The 27,548-nt window shown below is 41.0% G+C and overlaps 3 protein-coding genes across 5 annotated transcripts; 1 reads left to right on the forward strand and 2 right to left on the reverse strand.

The window, feature by feature from the left end:
* LOC103723147 (protein trichome birefringence-like 38) lies at nt 1–6,311 on the forward strand. 2 transcript variants are annotated; one of them, XM_039116801.2, is made up of 5 exons: nt 1–543; nt 638–809; nt 2,885–3,060; nt 3,175–3,333; nt 5,608–6,311. In XM_039116801.2, the coding sequence occupies exons 1-5, from the start codon at nt 215–217 to the stop codon at nt 5,906–5,908; spliced, it is 1,137 nt and encodes a 378-aa protein (XP_038972729.2). In that variant the 5' UTR covers nt 1–214; the 3' UTR covers nt 5,909–6,311. The 2 variants fall into 2 exon arrangements, with proteins under 2 accessions (XP_038972729.2, XP_088565580.1); XM_088709454.2 differs by having other exon boundaries at nt 114–543; nt 2,885–3,333.
* Nucleotides 6,312–8,714: 2,403 nt separating this feature from the next.
* Nucleotides 8,715–10,878, reverse strand: LOC103723143 (50S ribosomal protein L34). The gene is made up of 4 exons (XM_008813964.5): nt 10,743–10,878; nt 10,569–10,645; nt 10,332–10,443; nt 8,715–9,006 (listed from the first exon to the last, which is right to left on the reverse strand). Exons 1-4 carry the CDS (start codon nt 10,829–10,831, stop codon nt 8,877–8,879), a joined length of 408 nt encoding a protein of 135 aa, XP_008812186.2. The 5' UTR covers nt 10,832–10,878; the 3' UTR covers nt 8,715–8,876.
* Nucleotides 10,879–12,082: 1,204 nt separating this feature from the next.
* LOC103723142 (protein INCREASED PETAL GROWTH ANISOTROPY 1) lies at nt 12,083–22,157 on the reverse strand. 2 transcript variants are annotated; one of them, XM_039116800.3, is made up of 7 exons: nt 21,276–22,157; nt 20,823–21,167; nt 20,389–20,520; nt 20,109–20,290; nt 19,866–19,977; nt 12,579–12,713; nt 12,083–12,447 (listed from the first exon to the last, which is right to left on the reverse strand). In XM_039116800.3, the coding sequence occupies exons 1-7, from the start codon at nt 22,008–22,010 to the stop codon at nt 12,310–12,312; spliced, it is 1,779 nt and encodes a 592-aa protein (XP_038972728.3). In that variant the 5' UTR covers nt 22,011–22,157; the 3' UTR covers nt 12,083–12,309. The 2 variants fall into 2 exon arrangements, with proteins under 2 accessions (XP_038972728.3, XP_008812185.4); XM_008813963.5 differs by having other exon boundaries at nt 20,823–22,157.
* Nucleotides 22,158–27,548: the final 5,391 nt, after the last annotated feature.

Genomic DNA, 27,548 nt, shown 5'->3' on the forward strand with positions numbered 1-27,548 from the left:
GGACAAAAACAGTAACCTTCTCGTAGGCACTAAGCCCGCTAAATCTACCATAACGTAGTAAATTTACCGTATCATCCTGCAAATAGACCTTTATATATTAAATCCTTAGGCCTCCTCCCCAACACTGCGCAGCCCAGCCGCCCCCCCTTCTCTCTCTCTTCTCTTTTCTCTGTGCTTGTCATCCTCTTATCCCATCCCCTTCCTCCCTCTCACTATGGGGTCCAAAACCCATCTGAGTTTTGGGCTTCTTTGTGCTTGTTTGGCGCTTCTTGTTGCGTCCTTGCATGGGATTACAACAGAGAGGTTTCACCATGCGAATAAAAACAAGCAGCACAACAACGGGACGGCGGGCCGGAGGGATCAAAGCAAGAGGATTAGCTGTGACTTCTTCCAAGGGAGCTGGGTCTATGATGATACATATCCTCTCTATGACTCATCGAGCTGCCCGTTCGTCGAGCCCGAGTTCGACTGCCAGAAGCATGGCCGGCCCGACAAGCTCTACCTCAAGTACAGGTGGATGCCCAATGCCTGCGACCTCCCAAGGTTGCTAACTATCTATCCTTACAACCTATAAGCTTTTGTTTGCACAGAGAGAAGTGTATTTGTTTTGAAGAATCAATGGAATTTTTTTGTGAAGGTTTAATGGGAAGGATTTCTTGGAGCGATGGAGGGGAAAGAAGATTATGTTTGTGGGCGACTCCATAAGCCAGAATCAGTGGGAGTCGCTTGCTTGCATGCTCCATGCGTCGGTGCCCTACGCCCGGACCACCTTCACCAGGTCTAAGACTCCCTGGACTCTCACATTTGAGGTGCCATTCCCACATCTCTCTCTCTCTCTCTCTCTCTCTCTCTCTCTCTCTCTCTCTCTCTCTCTCTATCTATCTATCTATCTATCTATCTATCTATCTATCTATCTATCTATCTATCTTTATCTCTCTATTTTATTTTTGAAGTAATATATGATTGATTATTTGTGGCCACCCTGAACCGGGACCCTTCCAATGCAATGAAGAGCGGAGCACCAACCAACTTAGCTAATAGACAGATGCTCCCTCATCTTATCTCCTATTATATTTTCAACTAGAGATTAGTTCATTTACTTAATGAATTAGGTTTTTAGATAGTTAAATTTAACAGGCTTGTGGAGCCTAGCTATTGGAGAATCTCCAATGTCACCTCTACTACACATGGATGTGTGAATTTGTTTATGTAGGGCTGTATCATCAATCATGAGAGACAAAAGAGCCCTTTTTTTATAAAATTTGTATTTATATTCATTGTCATCATTACTTATTCTTTCCTCCTTGGTCGAGCCTAGGGCCTATCAAAATAGAACCAAAAGCCAAGCACTGTAAAGCAGCCTCTTATGATTTTAGTTTTCCTTTTTTTCAAATGATAAAATTCATCTTATACTTATAGTCCTGATTTTTTGAAGAAAATAAGACTTTTGTTTCATTTGAGGCCCTGTCAATGATGTTGAGCATGTTCGTATGCAAGGGGAATACCTAGTTTAACACTTTTGGAGACGAGCACAAAAATAACACTCCGTATCTTTACAATCATAACATATGTTAGCCGAATTGCTTGGGAAAAGGTACCAAGGCGGACTGCTTAAATTTCCCTCTCTCTCTTATTTTCCAAGGTTCTAACTCTCCACATGTGACTTCGGCTACGTTTTCCAATATGGCATGCATCTGCGTGCCAGGAGGGCATCACAATACTGCGTTACGTGTCCGAACGAGCATTTTTCCAATTCAAATCAGTGTCTGCCCGATGATTGGGCGCCTCCAAAAATACCATCAGAGCGAGCACTTGGCACCTGGACAATTTACATCCACCTTCCAATCTCAATTCATCTCTCTCTCTCTCTCTCTTTCTGTGGAGTAAATATTAACATCGTATTGCCCTTGTTTGGGGTTTTAATCTGATGTTCCCCTTTGCCCTATTTCTTTCTCATATAATCGTCATATCCCATCCGATAGCTTGTTCTGGCCAGAAACCCCAAAATACAAAAATAGACTCCAAACATTGGCATTGCAAAAGCCACATCAATAGCGAGCCCTACCAAAGTAGAGGGTGAAGTACACAATGAGTGGCTAACACTTCATCATATGATGATCTCCCCTATTTTATCCTGAAAGAAAGCTACCTTTTTTTGTTGTGAAAAGATTAGAAAGATTCCTTCAGCATGAAATTTAAGCAGATAAAGAATATAATAAATAAACCGCCAGCCATAGTCCTATCCTCGGAACAGTGCAGGGAAAGCTGGGAAAGCGGCTCTTCTTTCGTACTCAGACAAGGCTGCGCTCGAAAAGGCCCAATTTCTCTGGCCCGCTTCTGAACAAAGCCCAAAGCAAGAGAGAAACCCAAGCTCGGTAACTCTGTTTCCCTCGTCCCCCTCTCCTCTTTTTCTCTCTCCTTTCTCAAGTACCCTCACGTTTTCACTGTCATAAAAAGGCTCGTCCACCTTTAACCTTTCTCGGTCAATGTGCCTCTTTTTTTTTAAACAAAAAGAGAAGAAAACACAGTCATATAGGCAAGCTTCATGTAGTAGGCCAATCGAATGGCGGTCACGGAGTGATGGGAGGTATCACCATAGAGCCTTCTTGTGACCCCTAAAATGGAACCTAAAAACAAATGACTTCATGTGAGGTCTTATCCGTGCACAACCACAAGGAAGAAAGGGCCAAAGCTAGCTGCAAACTATCACGGGGAAGGTTCGTACTCCATAGCAGCGGTGGTCTCCCACAGCGTATGGCCTCCATGCCCTGCTCAATCAGTGGGGAGAGAGATCTGAGATCTGCACCCTGTCCTAAATCCAAACAAACACACGAATGCAAACAAAAAAATGGCCGTTTGCATCTAATGTGATTACTATTGGCAGGACTATGGAGTGTCGGTGTTGTTCTACCGCTCGACGTACCTGGTCGACATTATCAGCGGACCAAGGGGGCGTGTCCTCAAGCTCGACTCCATCGAGGGCGGCAAAGAGTGGCTCGGCTACGATGTCTTAATCTTCAACACATGGCATTGGTGGACTCACACAGGCAAAAGCCAACCGTGTGAGAGCTTTCCTTGCTCAAGTTTCCTAGTTTTATTAGAAAGATCAGTGTTCCATTTTTCTTTTTTTCAGCTTTCCTTCATCATCCAGCAGTATTGCTTTCCATGGTGCAGATGGGACTATGTTCAGGATGGAGGCCAGGTACTCAAGGACATGGATAGGTTGCAGGCCTTCTCCAAGGGGTTGACCACATGGGCCAAATGGATCAACTACAACATCAACCCAGCGGCGACCAAAGTCTTCTTTCAAGGAATCTCCCCAACCCATTACCGGTAAGAATTTTGCGACCATGACCTTCTAAATAAGAGCTGTGCTGTTTTGCCGGAAACAATAATAAGAGCAATAATTCTATCTTTTATTGGAGTAATTTTTTCTTTGCCAAATTGCCCTAATCTTCGCCAGGTATGATCCACCCGCCCTAGCAAAAAAAAAAAAATCCAACTATAGATGTTATGCCTGTATGTTATGTCTGTCGTACCTATACTTTTTTTCTCTTTTAGCCTTTGTGTGGCAAGCTGCTGTAAGTTTTCGACATGAGAGCAATATCACATGCTAGTCGTACAATGTATTCTCCTGCTTGCAGATATATCTAACAAGCATCCGCATGCCAATTGTCAGTTTTTTGGAGTCTACTTTGCTGGTTAAGCACCAATGGGGTGACAATGTATGCCTTTCAGATCCTCTGTCATTAGCCTAGATTCTGATGTCCTCTTATCCATGGTCCCACAGTTGGGTATATTATCTCAATTGATTTTCCTCTTGATCTTACCATTTTGTAACCCAAGCAATCACTACTGACCTATTTGATTTGTAATACGCTGTTTCACATTGATCCAACTCCTTTGCATTTCTTCCTATACCCAGAATGTAACTAGCGACTACCCAGACATTTTGAGCCTTGTAATATGCCAGAAATATGGTTTAGCATTCGCTTTAAGCTATTGTAGCCCATCTTTTATTGGCTAAAGATTCATTTTCATTTTGCCATAACTATGATATGTCATACCATATCACACCGTATTGGTTCGGTACCGGTACATAGTATAAAAGACGTACCGACATTCGATATGTCATACCATATCACACCGTATTGGTTCGGTACCGGTACATAGTATAAAAGACGTACCGACATTCGATATATCGAACCAGCCTCCATACCGGACGTATCGATACAGTGATAAGATAGCACCGAAATGAAGCCTGGTACCGAAATGACGTGCCTTAGCCATAAAGAATTTTCAGGACATTTTCCTTAAAACAATCCCTCATACTACAACATTAGCATTAATTTCCACTGATCCATTAAAACTGCATCCACAGGTAACATACACTGAATGAAAACCATGGTATCATCTGGGACAAGTACATCAATGTCACACAAAGCTAATTGTCCCATGGAAACACTCAAAGCCAATTTTTTCTCACTATAATAACGAAATTGGCATTGGTCAATCAAACAAGTATATATATATTCTTTTGGTTTCAGACAGTATTTAGGCCTCTCATCATCCAGAAAAAAAGGTTCATAGTTCAATACTAACATTATTCTCCACTTACAAATAGAGTATATAAGCATCAACAATCTGTCATCTCCACTTATAGGAACCCACTCCTAACTGGAACATTCTTGCTAGCATAACAAACAAATATTAGATAACATTTTTTTTAGGTCTATCCCATCAATTCCAAATTGCTTTCTGCAAGCTATTGAATTCCATCTCCATCCATGTTCCTTAGCTAGAAGTTCATCAATTGCATAAATAAAAATACAACTTTGAGTAATGAGCTATAAACAGCATTAAATTCCATATAGTGTTATTTTTACTTGTTTCCCGGCCTGTGTCATAAATAATATAATGTAGCCACCATCCTAACTTCCATCAAGTTTCAAAGGTGAGCTCCATAAGTCTAAATTGGTATAACGGCCCATATTTCTTAGAGAGTTGTATCATGTCTGAGTATTTCTTAGTGAGCATGGTAAACAACCATATACCTTTCCCATAATTTTACATAGATGATTATCTGAGCATAATACATTATTCCGCATTCTTTTTGACAATTTCTCTACTCCTGTACTACGTGATGTGAAAATTTATCATATGCGCTGTCATTCTTGTGGCCCTGTTGGTTAATGTCAGATTTATTTCAAATTATTAACCATGTGACCCAACATCGATCTTTAAGATCTCCCCTATTGAACATTATATTTCGCAAGGATGCCACATTATTCCCTTCAGGATTCTTAACAATGTTCAACATCCTCCAGTCTCATTTCTCTTTCTCTTGCTCCCATTATACACAGTCATAAAAACTGCTCATCCTGACATCAGTCAAAAATGAAGAACATTCTCATTTCTTTCCTTTTCTTCTTCTTTTTTTTTCCTTTTGATACAGCCAAGACAAAGACATTACTGGAAAAGGAAAAAAAATGATGCTATCATACACACTAAATTCTTTCTTTCCTGAAGCTGATGTAATATTCAGACATTTGTGGATTAAATTTCTCTAACACTATTCCATTTTCATGTAAATTTTGTGGAAACCAGAGGATCGGATTGGGGTGAGCCTACTGCAGGGGATTGTTCTAAACAGACACAGCCAGTCAGCGGATCAACATACTCAGGAGGTCCAGTTCCAGGACAAGGCATAGTTAAGAACGTCCTAAGTACCATATCAAAACCAGTCTATCTGCTAGACATAACCTTACTCTCGCAGCTCAGGAAAGATGCGCATCCATCTAAATACAGTGGAGATCATCCAGGCATGGACTGCAGCCACTGGTGCCTTGCTGGCCTTCCAGATACATGGAATCAGATCCTATACGCAGCACTCTTTAACAAAAAGTGAGATGAAACATGATTTATGCAAGAAAACAGAAAAGAACCCAATTCCCATTACTGATTAATGATTGAAAGCATTCTTTTCAATGTAGTTTGCTTGTTTATTTAGTTGTTAATAATGGACAGTGCTGTACAAGGCATCCATCAATCCTTTTTGATGCCTTGAAAGGTGAGAAATAAACTCTGTTTTTTGTGAAGAAATTTTAATTTTCACCAACAGCCCAAAGGGTGATTGGTCCATTCAGAGAAACTTGTGTAACAATAATTGGGTGTCAACAAATTTCCTGGCCCCTAATGACATCATTAAGTGGAAGATACCCATGTATTTGAAAAACTATTTGATATTGATGAAGAATTAAATACTCCAAGAGATAGACAACACTACAATTATGTAGAGTTGTTGCGAGTCATTCTTGAGTAGGGATGTGGATCATGGATGGTACCATTGATTATTCTTGAGCTTGTATAATTATTTTATTCAATTTTATAGCGAAGTATAGTAGATGAGACTCTGTAGTCATCCTCCTTTAATGTTCTCAGTTTAGCTTTATCCATATAGAATGCACAACCACTACCAATTTTTTCATCTTTGCAACACTCCTCTATATTCCCATTCTATTATATGATATAATCAAATTTAAATATCCGGGCTCGTTTAGTTTGCAGAAATATTTTTCATAGAAAACTGATGCCTAGGTATCATATACCTAGGCAAATGGTTTTCACATGTTTGATTGACCATAGAAAAGTGACATAGAAAACACTCTTTAGAATGACTTACTGAAAAAGCTGTGTAAAATACCTGTTATGCCTTTAATAAAGGGACTACAAGAAAAAACATCATATGCATCATTTTTAGAATCAGATGCTTGGAACCCCAAGGTCTAAAGGTTTTGAAGAATCAACACCAAAAAGAACAGAATATATTTTTAATAGCTATTTCTAAATATTTTTAACCATTAAAATTAACAATTAATAATATATTTGGATACTTGTCTAACTATTAAAATTACCACAATTCATAATAAATTTTTGATAGCTATATTTAAATATTTTGTAATCTAAAAATATCTTAAATTTTTTAAAAAAAATAAAAATAGCTATTAAAAAAATTTATTGGGTTGAGCTTTTAGTTAATAGTTAGACAATTTCTTTATATTGTAATAATTTAGATAGTTATTAATATATTATGGTATTAAAATTACCACAACTACTTTATATTGTGGTAATTTTTAATAGTTTAACATTAACCATTAAAAATAGCTATTAAGAACATCATGATGGTTTAAGGGCATTTTTGAAAAAAAATCTACAACATTTTTCATCTTATGAAAAAGTAGCTTTTCCATGTCCCACATAAGTTTTTCTTTTCCATAAAATTTGGAAAACTTATTTCCATGAAAAAGCTACTTTTCTATTTCTCTTCTTCGAAAACTCCAACCAAATATGAGGCATTTTTTTATCTTCTCGATTGACCACACTTTCCTACGAACCAAATGAAGTCCTAAGATAATTTATAGTGGATATTTCTTGGTTATTGCATCACTTTCCATTTGCATATGACATAAAAATCCCTTTAACTTCCGTGTTGGTACTCATTTGACCCTAATCCTCTAAAGTTTCCTTCCAAATGTAACCATTGTCCTTGTTCTAATTCATTGGCTTCAATTACATGCTACATAAATAACCACACAACACCATAGATTAGTTGTTTATCTTACAGTTGGTTGTCTGCAAAACATGATCACACTTTTTCTTTTGGGGGCTTAAGACAGACACTAGTAATGCTCCCAAGGTATTAATTTAGATTATACATTTCATTGGATCCATGGAATCACCAAGCATATCATTATTAACTGATTCCTCCAGCTTTGGTCCTCTTTTTAGTGAGATACATCCAGAAATAGATGTGATTGTAAGTTTATAGACATTTCCTTTGTTTCACAAAAAAATAAATAAATAAATAAATAAATAAATAAACTTTGCTTAATAACTTCTCCTGACCCTAGATGACTGCTACAGATGAAGAGAATTATTGATGAATTTATTGTGTATTTTCAGGTCATCAGGTGGTGCGACAGCACAAACTAAACCTTCGTGGTCACAGTTCTTTCTCATTATTCTACTCACAATTTCACAATAAGCACTAGCAGATCACTAATATGTTTAATTGTAGAGAAACCAAGTTCCCAGATAAAAATTCTTAAAAACTAGAGAAGGAAAAATCTCATGACTAGCAGAGCTAGCAGGTGGTGCATGGATATACCTAATTGTATAACTGCAAGGACAAAGAAAAGGTTGGTGTAGGATGTAACAATTTACCTCTACATAGGCAGAACATCCCAAAGTTTCCTTCTCCCTGCATTGAATAATTGACCTCAATTTTTTGTTGGAGGAAATATTGGTTGTTCATTTTGTCAATCCTCATTGTGGGGCTTCATTGAATTTTCTACCATGGAAAGAACAGCTTCTGGTAGTAACAGGCAGATCTTGCAAAAGAAATCTATAGAACAATCACATGCGCTTCACCATTTCAAACATCTCTCTGATTAAAAATCTGTTAGTTGTAGATTGCAAGATACACATCTTTGCTCATAGTTAAGTCATATTAAAGCATTTCTTCTAATAATGGGAATAATCAGATTGATAAAGGAACGACATTTTAATATGAACTACTCGGTTGTGTTTGTAAGCATTGTGAACTCAAAGAAGAGGAAAGGGTCCAAAAGAAAATGTATCATAAAGATTATACTAATGATTAATCACAGAATCATACATTTGATGAAAGTACAAATTTGCCACAGACACTGGAATAAAAAAGAAGATTAACATTATTGATAATCACTCTATTAGCTCTTAATAGTGTATCATAACATGAAAATGCAAAAGCTTCCAATGAGGAAAGGACGGTATTAAGAACAAAACAATAAATGTTTTCAGAAGAAAAGATATATCGAGATATCAATAACCTACATTCAATAACCTACATACACTGCAGCATTGACAACATAGCAGTCATCATTTTTATCTCCCATTGCTTCGAGACAGACACCACTTGAGCATATCATCCCTCCATCAACGACCTCAAAATTAATAATTTGACCACTACAGCAACAAAATAGTGGAACATAAAAATAGGCATTAGAAGTGCAGTGAGTGGTTGCACTTTTATCAATCACAATATGAATCAATATATTTTATGCTGCAAAAATGAACCCTAAAATGCATGAGTACCAGAGTTTCAGCCCTATCTACATTCAAACCCCAGCTGTCTAGCATAGCACTTAAAAGTTTTATTATAAGTTATCAATATATGAACCTGTAGCTCCTAAAAACAAAAAATCAGTGCTGAAAATTCACATTAAGATTTGTTAACATATGATCATAAGCAGCTTTGAAAAAGATCAAAATTGAACTTTGCCTGGTATTCACAACATGCAACCACCCACTTTTCTCTTTAATATTATATTGACACAATATGCTGCATAAAAGAAAGTCGGCATGGGTTTTTCTTCATTCTCATTGGCTCCTCATCAACCCCCATTGCAGTATTGTCAATTTTAAGAAGAATATAGTTTGCCAACATAGTTAGCATATACACTGGACGAAACCAAGGAGATGCGCACATTCATACATATGAGACAATGCTCCAATGAGATTACAGTAGGTGATGAGGTTTCATAGAGCCAACTCAGAACAGTGAAACAAGATTCTGATTTTTTTTTTTCATAGTTATTGTCATGTTTTTCCACCAATGAATAGAAAATTCACATATCAAGGTCAGAGAGAAAGAGAGCTTCCATGATCTTAAAACAAGTTGACATAGGTTATGATCTCTCAACCACTTCATCTAAATATGTGCACATGATCTTATGTGTCAGGATTTACTAAATCATTGTCCAAAAGGAAATTCAGGGTCAGTTCAAGAAGATGTCTTTGGATGATGTCATTAAAATGCCTATCGTGAAGGATGGGAAGATGCAACTGGTTAGATCTAGATGAGGCATTGTTTCAAAGTATATAGGCCGCAGGTACAAGAAAGACACAAGCGCGTTACATAGTTATACAACTAATTGCATTATTTACTTTAGACCTTACACTGATCTTTGTGCACTTCATGTGCCAGAGGAAATAGTGCGGTTGCTATCAGAAAAAACTCAACAGTAAGTTTCATCATAAATTTTGGAGTTCCAATGCTAATTTCAATAAATTATCAGATTCTATGTAAATATTAATAAATTAGCAGATTTCTCAGTCTGTCTCTTGATCTCATCCATTATCCATGCATAGAAAAGCAAATTCCAAGCAGATGGATACTTCTGAAGTTGTGAACAATTTATCTGGGAAATAATACCATATAACATACTCATAGAATTCTTCTAAATCAAATAAGAACTCCAAATGATAGACTACAGGGATGAGATGCTCACTAAGGAAAGACAGATTTCACTCGCTCTATATCAAGCAAATGCTGGGTGGATCGAGGCACCCCTAACTTGATCTGAAGCTTCATCTGATCAGAATTGACTCCCGGTATCGACCCTGCACCATCCCAGTTCCAAAAAAAAAAAAAATATCCCAACAAAAGGCACAACACAAAGTGCAAAAAAAGATCAAGACACTAAACACTCCCAATCTTTAAGGTAAAAATCTTAATAAGAACAAACCTCGTCGAAAGGCTGGAATGGAGTTGGAGGAGATGGCGTCCCTGCAAGCCCGCATAGCCGCGGCGGTGACGTCTTGCCTGTTTGAAAATAGAAAGGTTAAAAAAGAGATTCGTTAAGAGGAGAGCGGGAATTACAAGGGGGCGATGGGTATGTGATGAGAGAAAGAGGGTATACCCGTGCTGATCGTAGCCGACTCCCATCTCGACGAAGAGGAGCTTCATGGCGGCGGCCGCTTCCTTCTCGCCCCTCTCTTTGCCGTCCATGGCCGTTGGTGATGCGGCGAAAGATCGGAAGGGACGGCCGAAGTGGGTAAGAGAGCAAGGGAGGGTTCTTCTGTTGAAGAGGCCGTTGCTCGAAGGCAGCCGGTGGTGGTGATTGGTGTTTCTTATACTCAGGAGATTAATGGAGTGAGGAGGGGAAGGGAGGGGAAGGATCGGAGAGCCAGAGCCAGGACAGCCAACAAGCATCCTGGTACCGCTCGGTCCGCTCCAAGGTTCGCCTCGCGTCCACTTGGGCTATACTTCCTGGGTGACGCGATGCACGTAGGCCTTTGGGATTCGGATAGAACAGTTCTACGAATCTCAGAATCTAGTGGTGGACATTGGGTCAGCCTCAACCCGACCTGAAATCAGCCAGGCTTGGACAAGGTTTGGATTGAAAATTTCGGCCCAGCCAAACCATAACTTGAACCTATATAAATATTACCATACACATATGGTACATGCGGATCCATTTTGCGAAGATACCGCTAGCGTTTATTTAACGATCAGAAAGTAGAACCAACAGTACACTCACATGTTACCATCCATGAATCATTTTATTCTCCTCTTGATTTGTATACATATAGGATGAAGGTATTTGCATAACTTGGTAATATTGATCCGATCAATTGAACCGGATCCAATCCAACCCAGTCCAACCTAAACCAACCGGATTTTGAACCTGAGTTGAAAGAATTAAGGTCAAGTTAGGTTTGGGCTGAGGAGCTCAGGTCAAAAACCGGGTAGGGTTGTGTTAGAGATCTAAAGTTCTTGGTATGGATCTGGACATACCCCAATAATATTTGCTCTCTACATATAATCCCAAATTTCATTTTGCCTTGCATTCTACCTGTTCTCGGTATCACTCCCACTACAAAACGTCATTTTTCCTGCAAAGGGTTCAGCCATCCAGTGGTAGAATAAGCAAAATGCATGTTGATCATGAGACATGGCAATACCATCGCTTGGCCCCCGTTCAAACATCATTTCAGAACATATGAATGTTAAAACAAAGAAAATTATGGTAATCAATATGATTCTGTTTTTAAGTTACAGGAACCAGATGACTTAAATGTTCCATCTTCTTAGTTGGGCATGGTTAGACCATTATTGGCACGCTGATGTCCATTTTTTACCTGAATTTAGGATATGTACGACCAGTTTTTGTGCGATCTAAAACCTAAACTCGGACAAAATACATCTAGGTTTGAAGCTAACCAAACCCAAGTATATCAAAACCAATTGATCCCACGAGCAACCTTCTCAGACTGGTTGCCAGCAAATTTTCAACCACAAAATGTGCAGCCCTGGACATTATTATCATGGCCTTTTGCAGGCCATCTTAACAAATACTTTAATTTGTGTGAATGGAGATGCATGGTAACCGTTCTCCATCGAGAGCAAACGTCCATTTGAAGAAAAAAATAATCGAGACTTCACAATGTCAAGGAAAATGTTTTACAAGATGATTACTTGTTAATCTAACATGACGTAGTCTTGCAAAAGAGCTTTTGCTGTTGCTGCTGGTTCTGGTTGTGGCTTTGGATATGGAACGAACAAGCTTTGTCCTTGAGCTCCTGAAATGCTCGCATTGTTTCAATGTCAAAACCTCCTGCAAACTGGATTAAATGAAGATACCGAAAAAATTAGAAGACTCTTTAAAACTAAACATAATGAACTGCATATTTTGTCCAAAATTTTTACTTTTTTTCACATGAATAGAGACATCATTTAAAGAATTATTAATTACCTGGTGCACTCTAAAGGCAAATCTAACACCCTGAAGTATAAGCTCTTCTTCTTCAAAGCTACCACCTATGGCCTCAAGCTCAGAAGAGACTCTTTTCATGTATTTCATTGCTAGCTTTACCGATGATAGTTTCATCTGCATGACATACATGGTTAGCTACAAGAATAGATACTTTGCCCTGGAATATAAAGCTGAAAATTCTCTCAAATCAAATTGTAGTTGTGATCTAAATTGCCATTCTGTCATTGCCATTGTAACCTGAAAAAATACTATTCATCACAATAGACTTGGAAACTAGGGAGGGAGCTGCTTCCTCGAAGGAAAATTGTTGAAAATCCGTGAGACAACTGGATTCAAATTAATTACAGATCCCATTACTTGTTTGATAACTTAAACCATAATGATTATCATCTTCAATGTACAAGTAATGTATAGATACATGACATATTGTGAAATTCATTACGTCTTTTATGTTATTAAAGAGTCTTATTATAAAAACGTAAAGTATTGGTCATTTAGTTTTTATGGCTGTACACCTAGGAATACTGCCAACAACAATAATGATTTAATTGTTTTTCTTCTATCAGATGCCATGAACGCTACATCTGGACACGTATTCTCCCTGCCCCCTTGGTTAACCCAGTGAATGAAATGCTTCTGTCTAAAAGTTTATCAACAACAAAGAGATGGTCAGTTATGACACTGAGCCTATAGTGCTGGTTTTGATACTAAATGTGAATAATTCTGCATTAAGCATAACCTCTTATTATGCTTTTCCTTGGATACATCATATGTGCCAGATGGATTTACTCTAACATGTAACACGAGTAATATGAATTATTCTGGCATTTTATGTAGCTGAAAATATCCAAAATCTCAACTATTAACAAGGTTTAATGCAACAACAGGTCATGTTTAATGATAAAGAACCATGAAGCTTGGTTAAGAATGAAAAACATTCATTAGTTGACAATTATAATTTCATCTTCACTTCAATTTTTTTCTCCAGGTAAATTGCACAAAGACACATTTCGTCTTTGCCTCTTCCTTCTTTGAAGCTAACCTCACGGAATCAGGGGGAAGAGATTCCCCGTAACAGGTGAGTAACATTACAAAAACAGCTCAAGAAAATGATCATGTGCTTTGTGCCTAAATCAATACATGCATTGAGAAATGTGTGCTTCAAACTATAGCCAAATGACCAGCAAATTGGCACAATTCACTAGAAAAGAGTAACATGGCTAATTTATAACAAACCATTCCCTTGATCTAACATAACAAGGTCATATTTTGATTATATTAGCCCATAATAGCATTTGGCTACATGAGGAGTAGTACGGATGTTGTTCCATAGATCGCCAGTGTGCTCGGTTGTTAGGAAAGACCTCTTTACCAGACAAACAACTTTTCTATCTTTGTGTGAGTAGAATGAAAATGCCATAACAATTAATCAATGCAAGAACTACCAAAAATCAAACCACAAGAAACCACAAGCAAGAGACAACAATTTTTAGGTGGAAAACTCTCCAATGTGAGAGAAAAATCACCGAACCTAAGTCTACCTCAAATCTTTACTATCTACAATAATAGGCTTACAAAGTATCTTCTCTAGGCTAAGCTAGAGGATCGCATACATCAAAGATCTCTTTCTTGTATCACAAATAAAGAGTTGACATGACAAAGAGTGTAGGCATCAATAATAAAATGAGAACAATCTCACCGAGTGTAGGTTTGCACAAGGTTCTTCTTCCTCTTGAGATGCTTTGAATAAGATCTTCACCTCCTCCTTGAGATGGATTCCACAAGCACTTCACCAAGAGAGCCCCTCTTTTTTTTCTCATCCTCTCTAATAGAATAAACCCTAACCCCTCTTTTTCCTCTTTTGTTTCTCTTTTTTTTTCTTTTCTTTTCTTCCTTCTTTTCACATAAGGTGGGACTCAGCCAACAATTCTCTCCCCCTCACCTTATGTGAGAGGCTCCACCAAGCTTACCTTAAGCCTATAAATATCATGTTTCTTTTTAGGCAAAATTTTAGTCATCATATTTGACCCGTTCTCATCGGTATGGATTTTCTCTAGATGCAAAAGCTTTTCTTCCAACACATCCCAAATCCAATGATACCCCACATCAATATGCTTCGACCTTGAATGAAAGCTAGGACTCTTGCTAAAATAAATTGTACTTTGATTATCACAAAAGAGAGTATAAATTCCTAGTTTCATCCACAGCATTTTCTTATATGCTTCTGTCACCGCAATGTATTTGGCCTCTATAGTGGACAAAGCAACACATTTCTGCAATTTAGACCGATATAAAACAGCTCCCCTTGCAAAAGTCATCATGTATCCTGATGTAGACTTTTTATTATCAATATCACTAGCCATATCTGCATATGTGAATCCCTCTAACATAGTTTTTCCATTTTCAAAGCATAAGCAAGCTTTCAAAGTACCTTTGAGAAGTATCCATTTGACTGCAGCCTCATGTTCTTTGCCAGAATTTGAGAGAAATCTGCTCACAACATTAACTGTATAGGCTATGTTTGGTCCTGTACACACCATGGCATATATTAAACTGCCTACTGCTGAAGCATAGGAAAACTTTTACATCTCCTTTTTCTTCCTTTTACTTATAGAACTTTGCTTGTTTGTGAGTTTGAAATGACTTGCAAGTGGACAGAAAATCGAATAAGCCTTTTCTATATTAAACCGCTCAAGCATGCTTTCAATATACTTCTCTTATGATGGTCAAAGCTTCTTGTTCTTTCTATCATAAGAAATTTTCATGCCAAGCATTTGCTTTACGGGCTTCATATCTTTTATGGCAAAAGACTTGCTTAAGTCTATCAATTTTGTTAGTATTACAGACAATAATCAACATATCATCTACATAAAGCAATAGAATGATAAAATCACCATATCTAAACCTTTGTATATAAATGTAATGATCGGATTTTGTCCTCTTGTAGCCGTGGCCCATCATGAAAGAATCAAACTTTTTATACCATTACCTTGGTGCTTGTTTAAGCCCATATAAGCTTTTCTTCAACTTGCAAACAAGATGTTTTTTGCCTTTAATTTTGAACCCCTCAAGTTGCTCCATATAAATTTCTTTCTCTAGGTCTCCATGCAAGAAGGTTGTCTTCCTATCAAGCTGCTCAATCTCAAGGTCCATACTAGCTGCCAAACCTAATACAATTCGAAGAGATGATATTTTTACAACCGGAGCAAAAATTTCATCAAAATCTATACCTTTCTTCTGACCAAAGCCCTTGATAACTAGTCTTGCTTTGTATTTGGGTTTTTAGCCACTCTATTCCTCCTTTAATCTGCATACCCATTTGTTCTTGAGTGTTTTCTTGCCCTTAGGAAGCTTCACCAAATCAAAAGTATAGTTTTCATACAAGGATTTCATTTTCTCTTTCATAGCTTGAAACCATTTATCCTTGTTCTTATGATTCTGCACTTTTTGGACGCATTCTGGCTCCTCCTTATCTATGAGAAGAACATACTTTGAAGCAGGATATCTAGATGATGCTCTGTGTTGTCTAGTAGACCTTCTGACCTATGATTCTATCATTTCAGACTGACTTGATAGCTCATCATGTTCTGAAACTTCACTGTGACTATTATCACTTGTAGAACCCTCACTAGCACATGTATCACCATGCTCACTATCATTCTGCACATCTCCCCTATTATCATCATGTACCATAGGTGGAGGAACTGGATCAAGATTAATTGGAGAATTGTTCAAATACTTTGGCTTCTCTTGCTTTCTAAAGTTTTCAATAAACTGATCTTCAAAGAAAACAACATCTCTACTCCTGATCACCTTTTTGTCTTTTGGATCCCACAACCTGTATCCAAATTCTTCATGGCCATAACCTAAGAAAATACATTCTTTAGACTTTTCATCAAGCTTAGACCTTTCATCTCTTGGAATATGAACAAATGTCTTACATCCAAACACCTTCAAATGACTGTAGGATACATCTATTCATGTCCAAACTCTTTCAGGCAATATCACCATCCAAAGGAGCCGACGGAGAAAGGTTAATCAAATCCACCGCAGTCCTCATAGCTTCACCCCAAAATGATTTTGACAGCTTTGCATTAGAGAGCATACATCTGATTCTCTTTACAATTGTTTTAGTTATTCTCTCTACAACTCCATTTTCTTGCGGTATTTTAGAAACTGTCTTTGGAGCTTGATGTCATAGTCTTTGCAATATTTCTCAAATGTCCCCTATACTCACCTCCATTATCTGTCCTGATGCACTTTAGCTTCTTGCCCGTCTCTCTTTCAACCATGACATGAAAGTGTAAGACTTGATCCTTGGATTTCAAAGCAAAAGTCCATACATTTCTAAAATGATCATCAATAAAGGTAACAAAATAAAGTGCACCACCAAGATTTCTACTATCCATCATGCATGCATTACTATATATCAAATTTAAAATGTTAATTTTTCGAGATATAGGTATTATATGAAATGCCACTCTATTTTGTTTTTCGGCTAAACAATCAACACAAATTTTTAAGGACACACCTTTGGTATTTGGTAGCAACTCCTTTGGTTAGAATTTGAAGTCCTTTCTTACTCATGTGCCCAAGTCTTTTGTGCCCAAGCTTCGTAGAGAAATTATCATCAATTGCATTCACATCTCCTTTCATTTAGCTTTGCTTGCATTATGTAGAGAGTATTATTTTTCTTTCCTCTTGCTATCAACAAAGAGCTTTTGGTGAGCTTCCATTTTTTTTCACCAAAATGATTACTATAACCTTCATCATCAAGCTTGCCGGTGGAGATTAAATTGAGGCGGATGTCCGAAATATGTCTAATATTTTTGAGCTTTTGGTGAGCTTCCATTTTTTTCACCAAAATGATTACTATAACCTTCATCATCAAGCTTGCTAGTGGAGATTAAATTGAGGCGGATGTCTGGAATATGTCTAATATTTTTGAGTAGCAACTTGTAACTTGTGTTGGTCTCTAAACATACACTCCCCACGCCAACAATTTTGGATAAACCATCATTTTTCCATCCTAACACAACCAAAATCACTGTAAGTATAGGATGTGAAGAAACCACCATGTGGAGTGACATAAAAAGAAGCACCAGAATCTATCACCCAGTTACTGTCTTCATATGCAAGGTTGACACTACCATCACTAACAACAATAACATCTGCATCAACTGCAACTGCTGTAAACATCCTTTTGCTCTGTCTTTTCTTAACTTTTTTTTTAGTGCTCTGCTCTCTTTTCAATGCTTTGCATTCTCTTTTCATATGTCCTAGATTGCCACAATGATAGCATTTTATGCCTTTTCTTGACTTTGACCTATCCTTGGATTTATCTCTGTTGTAAGGATGCTTTGCTTTTGCTTCTGCCTCTTCTTTCTGTCATAAGAGACTCAACTTTAAGAGATATTTCCTGTTCATTTCTTTTAACCTCTTCATTTAGCATGCTATCCTTTACCATATCTAAAGTGACCTTGCCGTCAGGTGCAGAATTGCTTAAAGACACCACAGAGTCTCCTAACTGTCTGGCAAAGAACTAAGAAGTAACAAAGCCTGCAACTCCTCATCTAAGACAAGCTTCATAGTAGTCAACTAATTCACCAAGCCTTGGAAATCATTCAAGTATTCTATCATACTTCTTCCATATTTGTACTTCAAGTTGACAAGCCTCCTAATCAAAGAGGCTTTATTCTGTGCAATCTTTCTCTCACATATGGCCTCTAATTTCTTCCATAAAGAGAAGGCATTGGTTTCTTGAGCAACATGATGGAACCCGGTTTGATCAACCCATTGTCTAATTTGTGCAACTATCTTTCAATTCATTATCTCTCATTTCTTATCGGTATTCTCTTTTGGCCTAGCCTCATCGCTATGGATAGGTTCATACAAATCCTTACAATAAAGGATATCTTTCATCCTAGGTTTCCAAATGGTATAGTTAGAAAATGTCAGTTTAATTATGTCTCCCATAGAATCCTCCATTCTAGTCACATAAGAATTTTATCAAACATCTTATAAGCACAAAACCTTGCTCTAATGTCACTTGTTAGGAAAGACCCTTTTACTAGACAAACAATTTTTCTATCTTTGTGTGAGTAGAATGAGAATACCACAACAACTAATCAATGCAAGAATTTCCAAAAATCAAACCATAAGAAACCACAAACAAAAGATAATAATTTTTAGGTGAAAAATCCTCCAATGTGAGGAAAAAACTACCGAACCCAAGTCCACCTCAAACCTCTACTATCAACAATAATGGGCTTACAAAGTATCTTCTCTAGGCTAAACTAGAGAATCACATACATCAAGAATTTCTTTCTTGGATTACAAATAAAGAGTTGACATGAAAAAGAGTGTAGGCACCAATAATAAAATGAGAACAATCTTACCAAGCGTAGGTTTGCACAAGATTCTTCTTCTTCTTGAGATGCCTTGAATAAGATCTTCACCTCCTCCTAGAGATGGATTCTACAAGCACTTCACCAAGAGAGCTCCTCTTTTTATTCTCACCCTCTCTAATAGAATGAGCCCTACCCCCTTTTTTTCCTCTTTTTGTTTCTCTTTTTTTTTTCTTTTTGTTTCTTTTTTTTTCACTTAAGTTGTTGGGTCTCACCTCACATAAGGTGGAATTCAGCCAACATTGGTAGCATTATAATATTACAAAAGAAAAATTTTTAAACTTCTAAATTATGGCCCAATATGTCCCATCGGAAGTTTATTATGTATTTCATCATAAGTTCCATAGCCATCTAGAGTTTTCACCATCCTTTTCATGCAGAGGCAACAACTAATCTTGATGATCGAGGAACCAATTGTAATTTTTTTTTTGGTAAGATAAGCAATTGTAATTTGTGTACTAATATTTTTGTGTACTTTGGTTACAGCTATAAGCCTTTAAGTGAGCAGAAAAATTTCTCTCCATGATAACTTTAATCAGCAAATGCTATTAAAAAGAAAAGGAAATGAAAAAACAAAAAAACAAAAACAAAAACAAACATTCACGCGACCCCATGCTCACGTGCATCGAGATCTCCAAATCCTTCGTCCTAATTCCTATTGTTACTAACTTCATTACTTGCCAGGCCTCCTTCCGAGATCCCTTCGTAATTAATGGCAAATTTATTATCAGAGACAGAAAAATTGCCCTCCAAAACCGCATACCGGATTCCCGAAAACCACAGAATATGTGTACTGGAAAAGGAAAGAAATCGAGTTGGCATTGAAATAGAAGGAAACAGAGGGAATTGCCTGACATACCTGATTAACAATTCCATTATCCAGCATCCATTCCCAAGGGATCTGAAAGCCTCTGTATCGCTTCATTGCACCCTCTCGCATACGTGCCAAAGTATACATCCCATGCTCCAGTCTGTCACAGATTCACAACAGCAATAACACCTAGTAATCAGATAAAACTCTACCTCTTCCTTGCAGCCATTGGGATTTATAAGTTACGCAACAAATAAAAGGCAAAACTAAAGAGTGCATTGCTGCGCATACTTCTCAAACAGGGCCTGCATCTTTTTGAGAGCAGGAACACATGGCTGGCGAGTGTCGTCGCGGAAGGTCAGTGCCTGTGATTCGAGTTTTCTGAGATCACAGAACCCGAACGCGGCTTCTCGCAGAGCATCAGCTTTGTGCTCCGGCCAGTCGAAATGCTTTAGCACCGCCCTCTCGTCCACCTGCCGAAGGCCAACATCACCAATAGCTGTGGAATTAATTGAAGGGCCGGCTAAAGGGGCAAGGAAATATATATATATATATGAGAGAGAGAGAATACCAGGCAGGAGAGCTCGTCGTCAAGCCATTTGACGAAGGCCACCACGTCTTCAATGTTGGTGAAAGCGGCGTTCTCCACTTGCTTAATGAGGTACCGGATGAAATCGCCATGTGTTTCTACGTCCATCTTTATCTGTAAGGGTTTGGAAGAAGATGAAAATCGGACGTCTTGATTCGTGCAATGATATGACATCGGTATCTTGTGAGGACAAGTTGGTCAAAAAAATTACAACGGCTACTGAGCCGCCGCACGACCCCACGCTGACCTACGATGGATTGCGGCACGAACTATTAGGCCAACAAGGGTAGTTCAGTCATTTTACAGCACTACGTTTCAGTTAGGCCGTTGAACGATCCATGACTGACCTCAGAATAGTGGCAATTTCGTAAATTCGGAAACGGCCGACGGGAGGGAAGGCAGGCGACGGGACTTACCGCGAGGAGGTGAGCGGACCGGTTCTCGATTTCGCCGATCATGTCCCGCGCGTTCGCAGAGCTAGGTGTTTCCGGTACTCCACCGCCGACGCCGCCTCCGCCGGAATCCCTCTTTGAGTCCCTCCGCATCAGCGAATGGTAGAACTCCACCACCTCCGGCACGCGCCTCACGCACGCCGCCGCCATGGCCGATCTCGCCCCTTTCGCCGGCGGCGGGGGCGGTGGTGGAGGAGGCGGACCAGGCCGGGCTCCGCCGCCCGGACCGACACCTCCCGCTGGTACCGGAGGCGGGATTGGCGGCAGTCCCGTTAGATTCGGAGCTCCACTTCTAGACCCGGCGGTCGACTCCGAGGAAGAAGACGAAGAAGTAGTATAAGTGAAAGAAGAGTTGGAAGAAAAAGAGGGCAAAGGTGGAGGATTCGGAATTTTAGGTGTTTGAGGTTTTGAAATCACTTCTTTATGGCAGCGAGATTGTTGCGCCCTTTCACTTTCCCCATTAGTGAAACCTGGCTTCTTGACCTCCGGATTCGGAGCAATGTCGGCGGATTTGGGGCGTTTTCTAACATTTTTGACGAGACTCGATCTCGACGAGGCGTCGACCAGCCCCCGAAACCTCTGGGAGAGAGAAGACGAGCACTCGTCCATCTCCTCTGTTCCGCGGCCAAGCCTCCTCCCGTCTTCCTCGATCGCCCTCCTCAAGTTCTCGATCTCGGCCGCCATTTCTTGAACCCTCTTTTCCTTCCGCCGCCGCTCCTCTTCCTCCGCGCAGATCTTGGACCGCGAGACCTCGAGCTCAATCCTAAGCCCCTTGTTCTCCGCCTCCAATCTCTCGATGGTTTTCCTACAGAGGCCGAGCTCGTCGTTCTTGGAGGTGATCTCGCTCTCGAGGAAGGGGACGACGGCGACGGTCTCTTTGAGTAGTTTTTGTTCAAGGAGCTCGGTTCGGAGGCGGGACTCCCTCTCCTGGAGCTCCTCCACGAGGCGGAGGAGCTCCGCCACGTGCGGCGGCCGCGGCTGGACCTGGGCGGAGGAGCGAGGGAAATAAACCCCAAACGACCGGGAGAAGACTGTCGACTTCGAGTTCGTCGATGGCGCGGGGGAGCTGGAAGAGCGCCTCGGGGTCTCAGGCTTCGGTGTCGCAGGGCTCTTCTGGAGCCCCATCGCCGCCTTCACGCGTCCGGCCACCATTGCCGGCTTCGGTGTTCTTGCTCTCCCTCACTTCTTTTTAGTCGTCCCCCGCCGTTAATCGGAAACGAACGACTGGGAGAAATCCAAGATCATTTGCTTTGAAACTTTGAGGAAGGGGTTTGGCCGTTTGGGGGGGGTGGGGCTGGACCCTGAGGCCGACGAAACGGTCTCTTCAGCTTCGACCCCACAGTTCAAAAGAATTGGGACTATATGAGGCAAGGGAGAGGAGAACAGTTTTAATGTTCCTCGGGTGGAATGCACGTTAAAGGAGTCCGCAAATAAAGTCCAAATATGGTCTGGTTAAACAGGTCCGTACAAGTCGTTTGCGCGGGCATGAACGAATGGGGCGAGGGAATTTGAAAACAGCAAAGAGGTGCTGTTTTGTTTTTGCAGCAACGGCTAGTTTCGCAGGAGGTCCGTCTGGGCCCTAAATGTGTGGAAGGTGAATCTGGACCGTCCAATTGGGAGACATGCCCATTGATCTTTACCGGGTCCATGATTGAGCACACCTTTCAGGGACTGTAGCTTCTCTTTGGGGAAGATCGCCTTATCATGAGGGAGAGCCGGAGATGGCTCTGGAGTCTGGAACTGAGCCTAGGGACCATGACATCAAGATTGCTATTACAGTCAGGACTTTATTAAAAGAAAATAAAAAAACAGCCACCAGCGGATCAGTTGTTGGGCTCTTAAACAGGCATGGAACTACTCATGCTTTCTCGTGATCGTTGTGCTGATGCCGTGAGAATATAACCCAAAATTATGAAGTCGTGTAGGCGTTTTGTTCCGAGCTAGCATGGGTAGCAGTGTTCTAGAGATTATAAAAAGTTTGTTATTATCATAGATTATGGTGCGGCAAAAACTAACATCATCACCACCGGATTCATTCAGTTTATAGCTAACATGGCAACTCGGATATACGCTACAACTTCTTGATGTAACATGGCCAGATCTGAGAGCCAGATCAAGCAAACTAGAAGTAACCAACCTCTAAAGTCACATATCACCCAATATCTTGGAGTCCAGCAGCTCAATCAGACAACCATTCAGCTCAACAATCGTCTCAGGCAATCCTGAGCCCTCCTACCTAAGACAACAGCTTTACTGTCTTAAGAAGGTTAATGTGTAATTATGAACAGTTCTGCATGTCTCTTAGAGGTGATCATACGATCATAATCCGTTACAGCACAATTATCAGAGGATTCCGAACCTCATGGCTATCTATATACACCTAAAACCTTCACTTTAGGAGTAAGACAACCACAAGTTTCTCCAATTTCTTTACTATTGCTAATTTCCTTTTTTTCTCACACCATATATTTCTTCTCTGACTTAAGCATCTAGAATTCAGTTCGAGCAAGATTTTTTTTTTTTCTTTTTGCTAATGTGGGTGGATGATACCTGATGGGAATGGATATACCCAATAAAGTCAAAAAATAGGATACCTCGGAGTGCCAAAGGCAACTCCCCATCACCAATCTCCGGAGTGACAAGCTACATATGCAGCTACCCAATCCGCAGCACCATTACCTTCACGGTAAATATGCTTGGCCTGAAAGGCCCATCCATCTCTCGCCATAGCCCAAATGTCACGGAGCAAGGGATGGTCACTACCGCCACCCCTTGGACCCTCTCGGATCCAACTGATGAAGGTGGCTGAATCACCCTCCAAAATGATGGACCTAGCCTATAAGACACACTAGGCATGGCGAAGGCCCGCTTAGGCTGCTCTCAACTTCGCACTCGGAACCGAAGTGTCAAATAATTGACTGCCACCGGCAGCCACAACCCTAGCAGACGGGTCCCGAATAACAAAACCCGCGCCTCCCCACGTGCCACCATCCAGGACAGACCATCAAAGTTGACCTTGAGGAAACTCGGAGGTGGGGGCTCCCAGGTGAAAAACACCGTACGGGATACTGCCGAAGCAGAGTAGGAACCCCAGATGTCCCGAGCTATCAAGGTCCCTCCAACAGGGATGGTGTAACACAGCTCTGCCGCCTGAACACGGGCACTCTCGACCACAAATCGCGGCGACATACGTCGTTCGCCGAAAGTGCGAACATTCCTGGCCAGCCAGATCTGGTAGGCAGTGCAGCTCGCTCGAACAGCCTCCTGACGAAGCACCGGGGACTCCGAGCCCTGACGCATGGCCTGTAAGAACAGGTCCCTATAGCGCCATACCACCTGTGGGACCCTTGCCAGACGCCAAATACCTCTAGCCCATGTGCACCGAAACAGGGCATGATCCACCGTCTCGGCCACGCCACAAGCCCCATACACTAATGGGATCCTCACACCTCGACCTCCAAGTACAGCTCTCGTAGGAAGACGGTCCCAAACCACCTTCCAGAGGAACAACGCTACCCTCGGGTGGAGCCCCAATCGCCAGATTCAGGCACAATCCGGGCCAGGCTCGTACTTCTGCCTAAGGATGCGGGAGAGATCGCCCATCCTGATCCTGGATCTGGTCGAAGAACTCCACACACGTACATCTAGTCCACCACTCTGTGGTAAAGAGAGTGAGCGGACCCGCTCCGCCAAATACTGCCTGAAGAAACGGGCCAACCGAATCTCATCCCAGCCAGCCGCTCCGGAGGTCATGAGATCACAGACCTGTAGACCCTCCCCAGCCTCGACACTAACCGTAGTCGGCCAAAGCTACAGAGGAAGGCCATCGACCCATAGGTCCCCGGCCACATCGATGCTAAGTCCGTCGCCTAGCAGCCATCGGGTGTGACTCAACACCAATGGCAAGTACCTAGTTGTCTCACGCCATAGGAAGGAGCATCTCCGCCCTCCTCGGGCCCAGCTGATGAGAGCACAAAAGTGCGACCTATATATCACTAAAATTAGTATTGTTGCTAACCGATAATAATAAATTCACTAGATTAATATTATATTTAGGTTTGACATAGATTATAATAAATTAGAGATAAAATGCACATTGAGTACAAATTTGACTTCAGAAGGATCCCTTCCCAGATCCGACCCGGTTGAAGATCGGGTCGGGTCCGAGTCGAGTTCGGGTCCGAATTGGGTCCAATTTCTTTGTGCTTTTGGGAAAGAATTTTGGGCAAATCTAATTTGACCATATCATAACTATGAGGTGCTGGGTGACCCATGACTTGAAAGACTTGCAATTGACCTCCAGTCAGAACAGATGACTCGTGACGAACTAAGTCCGTCCGTCTATAAGCCAAATTTCATATCACACTATTTTTTATCTATATGACTAATTGGATGGAACTTGGTGTCTCCCAGCTCCCCTCTCAGGAGGGCAAAGAAAGTCCCAGACCTTCTTCCAAAATCCAATTCCATTGCAGAAACTGGCACATGACCCATATTCAGTCAAGCGAGATCCCAAGCGCCCGTCCGCATTCATCACGGATCCCGCATCCGTCCGTGGGCCAAAGAAGAAGATGGATCTTCTTCCATCCATGAAGCATTCCTCCCGGCGATCCCGCAGGCCTTCATCTCTCCCATATGCGCCGATTCAAGAAGCTGTTTCAGCCGCCCGTGATTCTCCCCACCTTCCGCATGCGTTCCCCTCTTCCGTGATCCGGCAATCCCGCACCGCGTCCCCCTCTTCCGGATTCGAGAGCCCCTGCATCGCGTCCCCTCCTAGCTCAGCCTCCTTCGCATGATCCGCTCGTCCGCGTCACTGCCAGCAGCCCAAGTTTCCATCCGTACTCATCTTCCACGGATCAAGCCTCCACATCCAAGCAATCCCACAAATCAAGCTCCCGAGTCCGCCTCCTTTGAAGCCGGTGATGCATCCCACGCTTCAAGCCTCCGCGTCTGCAAGCACCATGATCCAAGCACCCAGCGGCTCATCCAAGATCGGCTCCTCCTTTCGTTTCCAAATCCCAGCCCCCAAGCAATCGGATCCCCATTGATCAAGCATCCGTTACCCCTCCATCAAAGGATTCGTCGCTGTCCATCAGGGGGTGGGCGACCTATTTAAGGAGAGGAAGAGGGAAGGAGAAGGGAGCTCGGAGTGGTGGTGGCCGGCGGGTCCAAGGAGGAGCCGGGAGCGTGAAGAAGAAAGGCTCTGTTTGGGGAGAGAAGTGAGAAAGAAAAAAAACAGAGGAAGCTCTATTTTTGGGGAAGAAAATAATAAAAAATATATATATTATGTTCTAACGAGAGGGAGAAGCTTTTTGTTTTATTTTTTTATGTTATTTGTAAAAGAGAAGAAACATTAGGTTTCCAATCTCCACTTTTATTGGTAATGAATTTTCTTTTTATCAAATCTATCATTTCTTTTTCATGCAATTCTTGTTCTAGGTTCAAGTTAATTTTTATTTTTTTTTAATGCAATCTTTTAATTCTTCTTTGATGCAATACATTAAATTTTCTTTTATGCAATTTATGTTCTAGGCTTTTGATCTTCTTAGCACTTGTTTTTATCCATTTTAATTTATGCCAAAATTTTCCTTTGAATAGTTAAATATTTCATGAATTTATAAATGCTCTTTGATTTCTAAGTACTTGTCTTTTTAGTATTTTTAAATAAAGAAGATTCTCTGATAGACTAGAGAATCTATCATCATCCCCGACATAATGTTTTTCTTTTGTTATTCAAAAATCAATTTTAAATCTGAGTGAATGTTCTAATTTTTATGCAACTCCAATCGCCTTCCTGTGGATCGACCTCTTACAACCACTATTCTTCGAGTAGAACAGGTAAGAGTAAAATTAATTTAAACTTTGTTTGTCAATTCTAACAACGATCTGTTTAGCATATTTTTAGGTGAACAGAAATCGGACACTAGCCCTCTGGGCCTACCCCCCATAACGGATAGTCATGATCCGGCTCCAAAACCCCTGCGGCTCCAGGATGAAGCAGGAAGCATGCCGGGCAAGGAGCAGCTCTCCTCTCTCCAAGAGAGACACCATCCTCCCTGAGGGGGAGGCAGATACTCTTCCATGCCACCAGGTGCACCCCATGGCCTCCTCCATGGGAGCCTCATAAGAAGCTCCGAAGAAGTCGCTCAATCTTCAGTAGAACAGACCTTAGCACCACCGTATTTGCCATAAGATAGATGGGCATGGAGCCCAATACAGATCGAATCAGCGTAACTCTGCCCATCATAGATAGGGACGCTGCCCACCAACCCTCTAGTCTACTTTGGACCCGTTGCACCGGCCCGGTGCACTCGAAAACTCAAAATCTCCTACCCGAGATCGGAACACCCAGATAGGTCCAGGTCCCGTCCTGCTCGGGCATCTCCAGAATCCTCCGAATCCCCCGTCGAACCCCAAGTGATGTACTTAGGCTGAAGGAGATGAAGAATTTCTGGGCATTCACTCTCTGATCGGATACAGTGCAGTAGACAGCCAAAACCCTCCTGATAGCCTGAGCATCCGCTACGCGAGCCTGAGTCAGGAGGAGGCAGTTATCGGCAAAGAGTACATGTGATATCGGCTAGGCCCCTAGAGCTGGGACATAAGCCCCCAGCTCTCCGGCGGCGCACGCAGCCCGTAACGACCGAGACAAGACATCAGAACAAATGATAAACAAGTACGGAGATAACG

Source organism: Phoenix dactylifera, chromosome 1 (genome assembly GCF_051530095.1).
Source record: "Phoenix dactylifera cultivar Ajwa chromosome 1, Ajwa_hap1_PhDact_Kaust_v1.1, whole genome shotgun sequence".
Taxonomy (NCBI): Eukaryota; Viridiplantae; Streptophyta; class Magnoliopsida; order Arecales; family Arecaceae; genus Phoenix; species Phoenix dactylifera.